Below are 15847 nucleotides of genomic sequence, written 5' to 3'. Positions count from 1 at the left end.
TCACTTTAATTATAATGAATGTTTTTTGCTTTTTTTTTTTTTTTAAGGTGATCCTGTTGTGAATGAACAAAATAATGTGGAATTCCGGATCTCTGGCCCTTTGAAATACATGTGGTGGTACCATGTGGTTGGGCTCATTTGGATCAGTGAGTTTATTCTAGCGTGCCAGCAAATGACCATTGCAGGTGCTGTTGTAACGTATTACTTTACCAGGTAAGAATTATGCAGCCATACTTGCATGTTTTAATGAGCATCCAGGTTATGTATTGTTTTCTCCTGTTAAGTGTAGTCAGTCCACGGGTCATCCATTACTTATGGGATATTAACTCCTCCCTAACAGGAAGTGCAAGAGGATCACCCAAGCAGAGCTGCTATATAGCTCCTCCCCTCTACGTCACACCCAGTCATTCTCTTGCACCTAACTAATAGATAGGATGTGTGAGAGGAGTGTGGTTATTAAATTTAGTTTTTTATTACTTCAATCAAAAGTTTGTTGTTTTAAAACAGCACCGGAGTGTGTTGTTTCTTCTCAGGCAGTATTAGAAGAAGAATCTACCTGAGTTTGTATATGATCTTAGCGGACGTAACTAAGATCCATTTGCTGTTCTCGGCCATTCTGAGGAGCGAGGTAACTTCAGAACAGGGGACAGCGGGCAGGGTTCACCTGCAAAGAGGTAGGTTGCAGTATATTATTTTCTAAGGAATGGAATTGACTGAGAAAATACTGCTAATACCAATATAATGTAAGTACAGCCTTAAATGCAGTAGTAGCAACTGGTATCAGGCTGTTATGTATGTATGTTGGCACTAAAGTATTTCTGGGGAATGGCACTTCACTAAGAAAATACGGTATACATATAACTTATAGCCTCTCTGCAGTGATAGCGACTAGCAACAGGCTTTTATTATTATTTCATATATTTAAAACGTTTACTGGCAGGTTAATCGTTTTTCTCTCTGAGGTACTTGGTGAAAATTTATGGGCATTATTTTCCACTTGGCTGTCGTTTATTTTGAATAAAATCAGTTTACTGGCTTCCCCACTGCTGTATTATGAGTGGGAGGGGCCTATTTTGGCGCTTTTACTACGCATTAAAAATTCAGTCACAGTCTTCCTTATTCTCCCTGCATGATCCAGGACGTCTCTACAGAGCTCAGGGGTCTCCAAAACTAGTTTGAGGGAGGTACTCACTCACAGCAGACCTGTGAGACTGTGCTTTGACTGTGATAAAAACGTATTTATTTGAATTGTCAATCGTTTTTTTGGTATTAAGGGGTTAATAATCCATTTTGCTGATGGGTGCTATCCTTTGCTAAATTAATGCATTTCATATGAAAAATTGATTGCTATAACTAAACCGGTTCATTGTTATATCAAAGTGACAGTTTTTTTGTGTGCTTCTTAAAGGCACAGTAACGTTTTTTATATTGCTTGTAAATTCATTTGAAAAGTATTTTCCAAGCTTGCTAGTCTAATTGCTAGTTTGTTTAAACATGTCTGACACAGAGGAATCTCTTTGTGCAATATGTTCAAAGGCCAAGGTGGAGCCCAATAGAAATTTATGTACTAATTGCATTGATGCTACTTTAAATAAAAGCCAATCTGTACAAGTTAAGCAAAATTCACCAGACAACGAGGGGGAAGTTATGCCGACTAACTTGCCTCACGTGTCAGTACCTGCATCTCCCGCTCAGGAGGTGCGTGATATTGTAACGCCAAGTACATCAGGGCGGCCATTACAAATCACTTTACAAGACATGGCTAATGTTATGACTGAAGTTTTATCTAAATTGCCAGAACTTAGAGGTAAACGAGACCACTCTGGGGTGAGAACAGAGTGCGCTGATAATGCTAGGGCCATGTCTGATACTGCGTCACAAATTGCAGAACATGAAGACGGAGAGCTTCATTCTGTGGGTGACGGATCTGATCCAAATAAACTGGATTCAGACATTTAAAATTTAAAATTTAAGCTGGAAAACCTCCGTGTATTACTAGGGGAGGTGTTAGCGGCTCTGAATGATTGTAACACGGTTGCAATCCCAGAGAAAATATGTAGGTTGGATAAATATTTTGCGGTACCGACGTGTACTGACGTTTTTCCTATACCTAAGAGACTTACTGAAATTGTTACTAAGGAGTGGGATAGACCCGGTGTGCCTTTCTCACCCCCTCCTATATTCAGAAAAATGTTTCCAATAGACGCCACCACACGGGACTTATGGCAAACGGTCCCTAAGGTGGAGGGAGCAGTTTCTACTTTAGCTAAGCGTACCACTATCCCGGTGGAGGATAGCTGTGCCTTTTCAGATCCAATGGATAAAAAGTTAGAGGGTTACCTTAAGAAAATGTTTGTTCAACAAGGTTTTATATTGCAACCCCTTGCATGCATTGCGCCTGTCACGGCTGCGGCGGCATTTTGGTTTGAGTCTCTGGAAGAGACCCTTGACACAGCTCCATTGGATGAGATTACACACAAGCTTAAAGCCCTTAAGCTAGCTAATTCATTTATTTCTGATGCCGTAGTACACTTAACTAAACTTACGGCTAAGAATTCCGGATTCGCCATTCAGGCGCGCAGAGCGCTGTGGCTAAAATCCTGGTCAGCTGATGTGACTTCTAAATCTAAATTGCTTAACATACCTTTCAAGGGGCAGTCATTATTCGGGCCCGGTTTGAAAGAAATTATCGCTGACATTACGGGAGGTAAGGGCCATGCCCTGCCTCAAGACAGAGCCAAACCAAGGGCTAGACAGTCTAATTTTCGTGCCTTTCGTAACTTCAAGGCAGGAGCAGCATCAACTTCCTCTGCTCCAAAACAGGAAGGAACTGTTGCTCGCTACAGACAAGGCTGGAAACCTAACCAGACCTGGAACAAGGGCAAGCAGGCCAGAAAACCTGCTGCTGCCCCTAAGACAGCATGAAGTGAGGGCCCCCGATCCGGAAACGGATCTAGTGGGGGGCAGAATTTCTCTCTTCGCCCAGGCTTGGGCAAGAGATGTCCAGGATCCCTGGGCGTTGGAGATCATATCTCAGGGATATCTTCTGGACTTCAAAGCTTCTCCTCCACAAGGGAGATTTCATCTTTCAAGGTTGTCAACAAACCAGATAAAGAAAGAGGCGTTTCTATGCTGTGTACAAGATCTTTTACTAATCTGTTTGTGGTTCCCAAGAAAGAAGGAACCTTCAGACCAATATTGGATTTAAAGATCCTAAACAAATTCCTAAGAGTTCCATCGTTCAAAATGGAAACTATTCGGACAATCTTACCCATGATCCAAAGGGGTCAGTACATGACCACAGTGGATTTAAAGGATGCCTACCTTCACATACCGATTCACAAGGATCATTACCGGTATCTAAGGTTTGCCTTCCTAGACAGGCATTACCAGTTTGTAGCTCTTCCCTTCGGGTTAGCTACGGCTCCAAGAATCTTTACAAAGGTTCTGGGTTCTCTTCTGGCGGTACTAAGACCGCGAGGAGTATCGGTAGCTCCGTACCTAGACGACATTCTGATACAAGCGTCAAGTTTCCAAACTGCCAAGTCTCATACAGAGTTAGTACTGGCATTTCTAAGGTCACATGGGTGGAAAGTGAACGAAGAAAAGAGTTCTCTATTGCCACTCACAAGAGTTCCCTTCTTAGGGACTCTCATAGATTCTGTAGAAATGAAGATTTACCTGACAGAGGACAGGTTAACAAAACTTCTAAATGCTTGCCGGATCCTTCATTCCATTCCATTCCACACCCGTCAGTGGCTCAATGCATGGAGGTAATCGGCTTAATGGTAGCGGCAATGGACATAGTACCCTTTGCACGCCTGCATCTCAGACCGCTGCAATTGTGCATGCTAAGTCAGTGGAATGGGGATTACTCAGATTTGTCCCCTATGCTGAATCTGGATCAAGAGACCAGAGATTCTCTTCTATGGTGGCTTTCTCGGCCACATCTGTCCAGAGGGATGCCCTTCAGCAGGCCAGACTGGACAATTGTAACAACAGACGCCAGCCTACTAGGTTGGGGCGCTGTCTGGAATTCCCTGAAGGCTCAGGGATCATGGACTCAGGAGGAGAGTCTCCTTCCAATAAACATTCTGGAATTGAGAGCAGTTCTCAATGCCCTTCTGACTTGGCCTCAGTTAGCAACTCTGAGGTTCATCAGGTTTCAGTCGGACAACATCACGACACTGGCTTACATCAACCATCAGGGAGGGACAAGGAGTTCCCTAGCGATGATGGAAGTTTCAAAGATAATTCGCTGGGCAGAGTCTCACTCTTGCCACCTGTCAGCGATCCACATCCCAGGCGTGGAGAACTGGGAGGCGGATTTCCTAAGTCGCCAGACTTTTCATCCGGGGGAGTGGGAAATTCATCCGGAGGTCTTTGCCCAAATACTTCGACGTTGGGGCAAACCAGATATGGATCTCATGGCGTCTCGCCAGAACGCCAAGCTTCATTGTTACGGGTCCAGATCCAGGGACCCGGGAGCGGTCCTGATAGATGCTCTGACAGCACCTTGGACCTTCAAGATGGCTTATGTGTTTCCACCCTTCCCGATGCTTCCTCGATTGATTGCCAGGATCAAACAGGAGAAAGCATTGGTGATTCTAATAGCGCCTGCGTGGCCACGCAGGACCTGGTATGCAGATCTAGTGGACATGTCATCCTGTCCACCTTGGTCGCTGCCTCTGAGACAGGACCTTCTAATTCAGGGTCCTTTCAAACATCAAAATCTAATTTCTCTGAAGCTGACTGCATGGAGATTGAACGCTTGATTTTATCAAAGCGTGGATTTTCGGAGTCAGTAATTGATACCTTAATACAGGCTAGGAAACCTGTTACCAGGAAAATTTACCATAAGATATGGCGTAAATATTTACACTGGTGCGAATCCAAGAGTTACTCATGGAGTAAGGTTAGGATTCCTAGGATATTGTCTTTTCTACAAGAAGGTTTAGAAAAGGGTTTATCTGCAAGTTCTTTAAAGGGACAGATCTCAGCTCTGTCCATCCTTTTACACAAACGTCTGTCAGAAGTTCCAGACGTTCAGGCTTTTTGTCAGGCTTTGGCCAGGATTAAGCCTGTGTTTAAGACTGTTGCTCCACCGTGGAGCTTAAACTTAGTTCTTAACGTTTTACAGGGTGTTCCGTTTGAACCCCTTCATTCCATTGATATCAAGCTGTTATCTTGGAAAGTTCTGTTTTTAATGGCTATCTCCTCGGCTCGTAGAGTCTCTGAGTTATCGGCCTTACATTGTGATTCTCCTTATCTGATTTTTCATTCAGACAAGGTAGTTCTGCGTACTAAACCTGGGTTCTTACCTAAGGTAGTCACTAACAAGAATATCAATCAAGAGATTGTTGTTCCATCATTGTGCCCTAACCCTTCTTCAAAGAAGGAACGACTTCTGCACAATCTAGACGTAGTCCGCGCCCTGAAATTTTATTTACAGGCAACTAAAAATTTTCGCCAAACTTCTTCCCTGTTTGTCGTTTATTCTGGACAGAGGAGAGGTCAAAAAGCATCTGCTACCTCTCTCTCTTTTTGGCTTCGTAGCATAATACGTTTAGCCTATGAGACTGCTGGACAGCAGCCTCCTGAAAGAATTACAGCTCATTCTACGAGAGCTGTGGCTTCCACGTGGGCCTTTAAGAATGAGGCCTCTGTTGAACAGATTTGCAAGGCTGCAACTTGGTCTTCTCTTCATACTTTTTCCAAATTTTCCAAATTTGACACTTTTGCTTCTTCTGAGGCTGTTTTTGGGAGAAAGGTTCTTCAGGCAGTGGTTCCTTCCGTGTAAAGATCCTGCCTGTCCCTCCCGTCATCCGTGTACTTTAGCTTTGGTATTGGTATCCCATAAGTAATGGATGACCCGTGGACTGACTACACTTAACAGGAGAAAACATAATTTATGCTTACCTGATAAATTCCTTTCTCCTGTAGTGTAGTCAGTCCACGGCCCGCCCTGTTTTTTATGGCAGGTCTAAATTTTAAATTATACTCCAGTCACCACTGCACCCTATAGTTTCTCCTTTCTCGTTTGGTTTTCGGTCGAATGACTGGGTGTGACGTAGAGGGGAGGAGCTATATAGCAGCTCTGCTTGGGTGATCCTCTTGCACTTCCTGTTAGGGAGGAGTTAATATCCCATAAGTAATGGATGACCCGTGGACTGACTACACTACAGGAGAAAGGAATTTATCAGGTAAGCATAAATTATGTTTTTTCCCAAACCTTTAACTTTAAAATGGATAAATTAATTTTGGTTCAATTTGCTGTTTACTTCAGACATGTTACCCATATGGGGAATCAATTTCAGTTTGAAACTGAGAAAAGAATGCACATAGTTGCATTCACGACGATTGTTACATGTGTATCATTTTACCCATGATGTAATTAAAACATAACTTTTATTAAAATACTTAATAAAAGAAAAACAGGAAATTTAAAAACACAATAATGTACTTTAATAATCTTATCCTAGGTAGGGTAGATCACTTTTTGGTTAATGTTTAGTGGATACTAGTGTATTTCAATATACATTTGCATTATGCTAGATAATTATATTTGGACATAATGTGTTCAAATTCCATTATTGGGTTCAATGCAATATGTATCTCGGCATAGATGGGTTATTATCTTTCCCTTCTTTGTGTTGCTAAATAAATCTAGCACTAAAGCCTTTTTATTCAACAACATAGCCATACATTTTAATAAGATGGTTATGCATAGTTCACTATTACCCAAAAATAGTACCTTTTAAGTTACCCCCATATAAATATCCATTGTGCCATTTAAAATGTTAGAGAATACTAGCAGCAACACCACTGACCTGTTTTGCTGTTGTGGCTTTTTCAAGTGGGGTAGAGTTTTTATTTAGAAGTTTATTTGATGGAAAATAAACCTTAATAGATTTGGACATATAAAGCTTCAAATTAGTGCTGTATGATGTTGCAAATGTATGTGCAGTAGAAATTAACTGAAGAAATCAATATTGTTACCAGGTTTTTGATAGGTAAACCTATCCACTCATATTAGTAGCCAAGGTGTCAGCATGTGCCACCTTCATTTATAATTGCACACATTTATTTTTTCCTTCCCCTCCCCTGCTATCTTGCTTGCTGTAATCAACAGCAGCTTTCACAAATTGATATTTTGAGCCCTATATCTCTGCAGCTTCCACAGATTAATAGTTTGAGCCCTATGTCTCCACAGCTTCTGCAGATTGATAGTTTGAACCATATATCTCTGCAGCTTTCACAGATTAGAAGTTTGAGCGCTATATCTCTGCAGCTTCCACAGATTAGTAGTTTGAGCCCTATATCTCTGAAACTTCCATAGATAAATGGTTTGAGCCCTATATCTCTGAAACTTCCACAGATTAATGGTTTGAGTCCTATATTTCCACAGCTTCTGCAGATTGATGGTTTGAGACCTATATCTCCACAGCTTCAGCAAATTGGTAGTTTGAGACCTACTGTATATCTCCACAGCTTCTGCAGATTGATAGTCTGAGACCTACTGTATATCTCCACAGCTTCTGCAGATTGATAGTTTGAGACCTATATCCCCACAGCTTCAGCAAATTGTTAGTTTGAGACCTACTGTATATCTCCACAGCTTCTATAAATGGTAGTTTGAGACCTATATCCCCACAGCTTCAGCAAATTGATAGTTTGAGACCTACTGTATATCTCCACAGCTTCTGTAAATGATAGTTTGAGACCTATATCTCCACAGCTTTTGCAGTTGATAGTTTGAGACCTATATCTCCACAGCTTCAGCAAATTGATAGTTTGAGACCTATATCTCCACATCTTCAGCAAATTGATAGTTTGAGACCTACTGTATATCTCCACAGCTTCTGCAGATTGATAGTCTGAGACGTACTGTATATCTCCACAGCTTCTGCAGATTGATAGTTTGGGACCTATATCCCCACAGCTTCAGCAAATTGATAGTTTGAGACCTACTGTATATCTCCACAGCTTCTGTAAATGATAGTTTGAGGCCTATATCTCCACAGCTTCTGCAGATTGATAGTCTGAGACCTACTGTATATCTCCACAGCTTCTGCAGATTGATAGTTTGAGCCCTTTATCTCCACAGCTTCTGCAGATTGATAGTTTGAGACCTATATCTCCACAGCTTCAGCAAATTGATAGTTTGAGACCTACTGTATATCTCCACAGCTTCTGCAGATTGATAGTCTGAGACCTACTGTATATCTCCACAGCTTCTGCAGATTGATAGTTTGAGACCTTTATCTCCACAGCTTCTGCAGATTGATAGTTTGAGACCTATATCTCCACAGCTTCAGCAAATTGATAGTTTGAGACCTACTGTATATCTCCACAGCTTCTGCGGTTGATAGTTTGAGGCCTATATCTCCACAGCTTCTGCAGATTGATAGTTTGAGACCTATATCTCCACAGCTTCAGCAAATTGATAGTTTGAGACCTACTGTATATCTCCACAGCTTCTGTAAATGATAGTTTGAGACCTATATCTCCACAGCTTCTGCAGTTGATAGTTTGAGACCTATATCTCCACAGCTTCAGCAAATTGATAGTTTGAGACCTACTGTATATCTCCACAGCTTCTGCAGATTGATAGTCTGAGACCTACTGTATATCTCCACAGCTTCTGCAGATTGATAGTCTGAGACCTACTGTATATCTCCACAGCTTCTGCAGATTGATAGTTTGAGCCCTTTATCTCCACAGCTTCTGCAGATTGATAGTTTGAGACCTATATCTCCACAGCTTCAGCAAATTGATAGTTTGAGACATACTGTATATCTCCACAGCTTCTGCAGATTGATAGTTTGGGACCTATATCCCGACAGCTTCAGCAAATTGATAGTTTGAGACCTACTGTATATCTCCACAGCTTCTGTAAATGATAGTTTGAGACCTATATCTCCACAGCTTCAGCAAATTGATAGTTTGAGACCTATATCTCCACAGCTTCAGCAAATTGATAGTTTGAGACCTACTGTATATCTCCACAGCTTCTGCAGATTGATAGTCTGAGACCTACTGTATATCTCCACAGCTTCTGCAGATTGATAGTTTGAGCCCTTTATCTCCACAGCTTCTGCAGATTGATAGTTTGAGACCTATATCTCCACAGCTTCAGCAAATTGATAGTTTGAGACCTACTGTATATCTCCACAGCTTCTGCGGTTGATAGTTTGAGGCCTATATCTCCACAGCTTCTGCAGATTGATAGTTTGAGACCTATATCTCCACAGCTTCAGCAAATTGATAGTTTGAGACCTACTGTATATCTCCACAGCTTCTGTAGTTGATAGTTTGAGACCTATATCTCCACAGCTTCTGCAGATTGATAGTTTGAGACCTATATCTCCACAGCTTCTGCAGATTGATAGTTTGAGACCTATATCTCCACAACTTCTGCAGATTGATAGTTTGAGACCTATATCTCCACAACTTCTGTAGTTGATAGTTTGAGACCTATATATCCACAGCTTCTGCAGATTGATAGTGTGAGCCCTATATTTCCACAGCTTCTGCAGATTGATAGTGTGAGCCCTATATCTCTGCAACTTCCACAGTATGATAGTTTTAACCCTATATATCTGCCTGATTTCACAAATATGCCACAGTCTTGCCTATGTATGGATAAAACATGTTATTGTTTTCAAAAGTTAATTGGATTTAATTCAAATTTTTTGGGGGGAATTTACTTCAACTTCGTTTAGCATTGATAAGAATTTCCTGTAGCCACTGAGCAGTGCATTACTGATACTGGTAAATTCTTTTAAATGTTAAGACCTTTTAATGTCATTTTAGTTTTTTATACGCAAGAAAAAAATGTCCGCTTGTTTAACTGTTGCTCTTTCATATGGCGGAAAAGATCTTAAGATATCTTGGGCTACAGAGGAACTTCTTGGGCTACAGAGGAACAAGCTTCCTTGACAAATGTTAACACAAAGAACTACAGAATTTTGCGGTGGTATACAAATAAATTATAATAATATTCATATGGACTTCAGTCAAATACTACAAATGGGATCCTTGATCATTAGTCAAGATTCCATGGTGAAATATATCTTTATATACATCTCATATGCACATTTTCAGTTTTGGGGTCCTACTTCTGTGAAATATGACTATTTTAACATTGGTGTTACAGTTTTGCTTTGAAGTGCATTGTATAATTACCAAATATGGTGCTATAATTGAATGTTGGCTTTTAGATGTCATTATTATAATTATCAACATTTATTTGTAAAGCTACACCATTTTCAGTAGCACTGATGTCTACAAATTCACTGACTTATTAAAATATATAAGAATATAAAATGTAGGTTGCTGTCATGAAATGTTTCTGAATTTGTTCTGCCATTAATGTAATTTCACAGGAACAAGAGGGATCTCCCATTTACTCCCATATTGGCCTCTGTTAACCGGCTTATTCGCTACCATCTTGGAACAGTAGCCAAAGGAGCTTTCATCATCACATTGGTGAAAATCCCACGCATGATCCTCATGTATATTCAAAGCCAACTTAAGGGAAAGGTAACCAATTTTCCCATTGTAGATTTAATCCTGAAATTGTTCTTGCAGTAGCTCAACATTAAATTATGTTTTTTGCAAATTATATATTTAAAGGGACTTGAAGCCCAAAATGTTTCAGTAATGATTCAGATAGAGCATTTTTTGGCATATTTGGTTGAAAAGCAGAGGTGTACTTTAATCTCAGGAGCGTGCATGCGTTTGGAGCACTATATGGCAGCAGTTTTGCAGGAATGTTATGTTATTTGCAAGTGCACTAGATAGCAGCACTATTTTGTTGCATGTAGTGCTCCAGCTACCTACCTAGGTATCTCTTTAACAAAGAATAACATGGGAACAGAACAGATTTGATTATAGAAGTAAACTGGAAATGTTTCTAAAATTGTATTCTCTGTCTGAAACACAAGAGATATTTTATACCCCTTTAAGGGAACAAATTAAAACATTCATAGATGTGAGAGAACTTTTAAGACCCCAAAATAGTTATTTACATCCTCAGTTATGCATCCCATGGTGGATACAAACAGGATGTTTTTATACTTTTATTAGTATTGCCTATCTTTTATTTAGTATTGCCGCACGTCCAATTGACTGTAATAGGGCGCGCTCCTGAATCTGTTATCCACGCTGGCAAGTGTTTCTTTACTACAGACGAACTGTGCAGCCGCAGTTCATCTCCCTGTTAATCTGAAGCCAAGAGCGAGCCCCAAATAACAGATATGAGTTGGGCAGTAACGATCCTTTCATCTACAATACAAGTGAGAGAAGACTAAGGGGGGGGGGGGGGGGAGAATAAAATGCAGGTAGGAATAGAGTGTTGAAATAAAAATGTTTGTAAAAAAAAAATTGGGAACAAAAATCATGTATATTGTCTGTAATACAGATTTATATGTAGTACTTAGGTGAAGTATTCTTTACCTTCACTTTAGATAATACCATGGAAGGATATATAGCTATCATTTGTTCAGACATCCTAACAGGGAAACTCAGGATTTGCCACTGCCCAGGCCCTGAGCATTTTAAACCCCCTGATAAAATAGATAATCCAATATTTAGCCACTCTTTTTTTACTGTTTCGAAATAAATGTAGTGTGTTCAGTTCTTTTTGTTAAATCTCACAATTAAATGTAAAAGTCTCTTTTTAATACAGAATCGGTCTGAGTTTACAGTTTTCATCACTTTTTTTCTTCTTCACTGCAATGCTTTCAATAGATGAATAAATGGATAAATATATAAACAAAGAAAAACAAATAAACCTCGCAAGGTACTCTTATTCGTATATAGATCCTTTAAGGTTGACTCTCTCTAGCCGAGAATGATAAACGTAGAAGTTAGCAGCGGCCCTGGTATGCTTAATCTACTTAACTGTGGAGTTCCGTCCAAGTAGGTATGTTTTCTAGTCTGTACGTCAGTGGGGATGGTGCCTATAGGCCTACATTTATTTATTCATTTTTGGGTTTGGGTGTGTGCGAGGTGCACAGAATGGGTAGAGTGACAGGTCTCAAGAGTGACTCCTCCCATATAAACCTTGCATTTTGGAAAGTTTCTAATTTATTACGATGAAGGTAGCCATATTTTTCGAGGGAAAATTGTTCATCTACTTCGTCTATCCACCTATTTTTAGTGGGTATTGTAGGTTTTTTCCAGTGATATCAATATCCTCGCACTATTGAGGCCTATTTGTAAAGATAGTAATTTTAGACTGCACGTCAGTTTAGGCAAGTCATTTAATAAGGCGATGTTTGGGGTTATTGTAAATTAGGCCAATATGAACTGTTTGAAATGTAGTTCTATGGCCAACCACAGGGGACTTACTCTATCACAGTGCCACCATATGTGTATTAAGCTACCACATTCTCCGCACCCTCGCCAACACATACTAGACGTTTTTGGGTATATATTGTTTAGTCTCAACGGGGTCAAATACCACCGGAGGAGGATTTTGAAATTTAATTCTAATATCCTTGGAGACGATGAAGACTTTTTAACTGATCTAAAGATCTTGTCCCAAGTGCTTTGTTCTATTTGTTCTGCTAAGTCTAGGCTCCATTTTGTGGAGTATGATGGGAGGATGCTGTGAAGGTTGTTTATAAGGAGTTTAAGGGAAATGGAAAGCGTTCCCTTTAGCGTTACTCCGCTATGGCACAGTTGTTCGAAGGGGGTGAGTTGTCTTAGGCGGTCTGATTTGAATGGAGATGTGTGAATATAGTGGTGTAATTGGGCATATTTCAACCAGTTAGTGAATGTACCATCAGCTACGTTATTTAATTTATCTCTTTCCAAGAGCTTACCTGCTTCTATGAAGTTGAACAGTGGAATTGTGTAGTCCCATTCAGTAAACCTCTTGAATCCTTTGTCAAGTCCGCCCACCATTTCTACGTTTAGAGTGATTGGGAATAGGGGGGATCTACTGGTAGAGATATGCGGCCTAGTAGCGGTTATGTGATCCCAGTTTTTGAAAAGCTGTTTATGTATATCGAGCTGTTGACATTGAGGTGGCCTGAGGTTGTTTGGTACCCAACACAGGGCATGGACTAGGGGTGCTTTAAGTATGTGTGAATCTAATGTTACCCATGCCTTATGTTCTCTCCTCCTGTGCCAATCTAACACTCTCTAGAATGTCACCGCTTGGTAATAATCCTATATCTTGGGTAGCCCCAGTCCTCCATATAAAATTGGTCTGTACATTGTATCTCTATTGATTCTGGGTCTACACTTCCCCCAGACAAATGTGTTAAGGCTGTTTTGTAGTCGTGTCATGTACCATCTTGGGATATGAAGTGGCAGGGCCTGTAAGATGTATAAAATTCTAGGCAGAGTGGTCATCTTTATGGCCTGGATTCGTCCCCTCCAAGATAAAGGTTTGTTCGCCCAGGTTTTGAGGTCCCGTTGTCTATTGAGGAGTAGTGTGTTATAGTTTTTATCGAAGAGTGTCAGCTTACTGGGGGAGATATGGATCCCCAAATATTTGATTGTCTCCGATTTCAGTCGGAGCGGGCTTATCGTAGAGAGGGTTTTGAATTTGGAGTTAGGTAGTGTGATGTTTAAGATTTCGGATTTTTGTTTGTTGACAAGGAAATTAGAAAACAGTCCGAAGTTGTCTAGTTCAGTAAGTATCTCTGGGATAGTTATAAAAGGGGAGGATACTGTAAAAAGAACATAGTCCACGTACATAGCTATTTTATAGTCATGGTGGCCAAACGGTATTCCTTTAATGTTTTGGTTCCTGCGTACATGAGACGCCAAGACTTCCATTGTCAATATAAATAGAATTGGGGACAAGGGGCATCCCTGTCATGTGCCGTTGTGAATTGGGAGTGGGGCTGATAATCCGTTAGCTTTTACTTTCGCGCTTGGTTGGGTATATAAGCTAAAAACTCTATTTATTGTTTTAGGGCCAAATCCTATGTTTTTTAACGTTAATGTTAAGAATTGCTAATTAGTCTGGTCAAATGCTTTTTCAGCATCTATGGCCATTAGCACTGACTCAATATTATGGAATTTGGCATATTCAGTAAGGGTCAGGGCTCTGAGGGAGTCTCTGGCCTCCCGATTAGGGGCGAAACCCACCTGGTCCGTATGTATAATATCATTGAGGACCAAATTCATGCGATTTGCCAAAATTTTTCCTAGGATCTTTGTCTGTATTGAGAAGTGAAATAGAACGGTAGCTAGCTGGGTCATCTTGTGGCTTATCAGGTTTCAGTATTACTGATATGTGTGCAGCTAGGGAATCGTGAGGTAGTTTGGTGTCGTCATCTAAAGAGTGGATGAGTTTTAATAAGTGAGGGGCTAGTATAGTTCTAAAAGTTTTGTAATATAGATTAGTGTATCCATCAGGTCCTGTGCTCTTACCCACCGGGAGGCCAGAGATGGTTTTCAGAATTTCTGTCAAAGTTATAGGTTTCTCTAAATCTGCTATTTGCGTTTGTGACAATTTATTTAAGTTAGCTGATTCTATGTATGATCTGGATGAAGTGTTCATGTCCAGATTGTATAGTTGATGGTAAAAATCTCGAAAGTGGTTAGCAATAAATTTGCTATCGTGGATATAGTTTCCCTGTTGATTTTTTAATCTATGGATGTGGGTAAGTGTAGTTCTGTCTGTAAGAGTATTTGCCAGGACTTTTCCCGAACGGTTACCTTCATAGAAGTATTTTTTCCGTAGCTGTGAGGCTTTCCTTTGGGCTTCCGAATAGAGTAAGGTTTTAAGGTCATTCCTTACATTTGTCAGCTCAGTAAGAGTGGAGTTTTCATCACTTTTTAATAAATTATCATTATACAAAAAATGAATGCTTACCTGATAAATTCATCTCTTTCGAGGTGGTGAGAGTCCACAAGTTCATTACTTCTGGGATTCAGCTCCTAGGAGGAGGCAAAGATTCCCAAAACTCCAAGAGTATTCTATCCCTCACACCTCACTGATTAGTCAGTCTAACGTATAGCCACACAAGGAGAACTAGAAAGGAAGGAAAGTACAGAACAGGGAAATGGAGTGCAAAACTAGAACTTCCACCAGAAAAATAAACAAATAGGGTGGGCCTCGTGAACTCTCAACACCTTAAAAGAAATTAAATTTATCATGTAAGCATACAATTTGTTTTCTTTTGTAAGGTGCTGAGAGTTCACAAGTAATTAGAGCGGGAGAAAACCTCTTGAAAAGGCAAACATCTAATTTCCAGACACTGCTGCCTAGAGAACTTTTCTACAAAAAATCGCTTCTGAAGAAGCAAAAACATCTAAGACTTATAACTTAGAGAAAATATGTGTCGAAGACCATGTTGCTGCCTTGCAAATTTGTTTAACCGATGCCTCATTTTGAAATGCCCAGTAAGAAGTAACTGATTTGGTAGAATGAGCAGAATATTCTTCAGGAAACCCTTCCCCTCCTCCAAGGTAGCCTTGTTAAATACAAGGCTTAACCAAAAAGCCAAATTAACATCCAAGGCAATCTGAACTTTGCTTTGACCTGAAAAATGAATAAACAGGCTACAGAATTTGTTGTAACTTCAAATTTTAAAGCTTTAACTACAAACAAATATGTAGAAGCCACTATTTGGACATGTTAGGATTTGGACTAAAAGAAGGAACTACAATTTCCCTATAGAAGTTGTCAGAAGAAACTCCCTTTGATAAGAAATAAAATTTGATTCTTGAAACAGACAGACTTATTCTGATAAAAACAAAAATACTTAAAGGGACAGTACACTGTCATTATGTTATCACTTTGTGTTTTCTTATCTTATATTTCTCTAGAAAACCAAAGCTCAATACTTAGACAGAACAATGGAAAGTTATCATTTTA

General features: G+C 40.0%; 1 protein-coding gene across 2 annotated transcripts in view; it reads left to right on the top strand.

The window, feature by feature from the left end:
- The window catches only part of SLC44A1 (solute carrier family 44 member 1), a 454935-nt gene that overhangs the window by 348462 nt on the left and 90626 nt on the right, over window positions 1-15847 (top strand). For both annotated transcript variants that reach the window (XM_053702619.1, XM_053702618.1), the window contains exons 10-11: window positions 48-213; window positions 10389-10545. In XM_053702619.1, coding sequence (XP_053558594.1) covers window positions 48-213; window positions 10389-10545 — 323 coding nt within the window. The remainder of the gene's footprint in view (window positions 1-47; window positions 214-10388; window positions 10546-15847) is intronic.

The sequence above is a fragment of the Bombina bombina genome, chromosome 2, assembly GCF_027579735.1.
Source record: "Bombina bombina isolate aBomBom1 chromosome 2, aBomBom1.pri, whole genome shotgun sequence".
Taxonomy (NCBI): domain Eukaryota; kingdom Metazoa; phylum Chordata; class Amphibia; order Anura; family Bombinatoridae; genus Bombina; species Bombina bombina.
The sequence above is the reverse complement of the archived record's forward strand: the minus strand, read 5'-3'. Positions and strand labels throughout refer to the sequence as shown.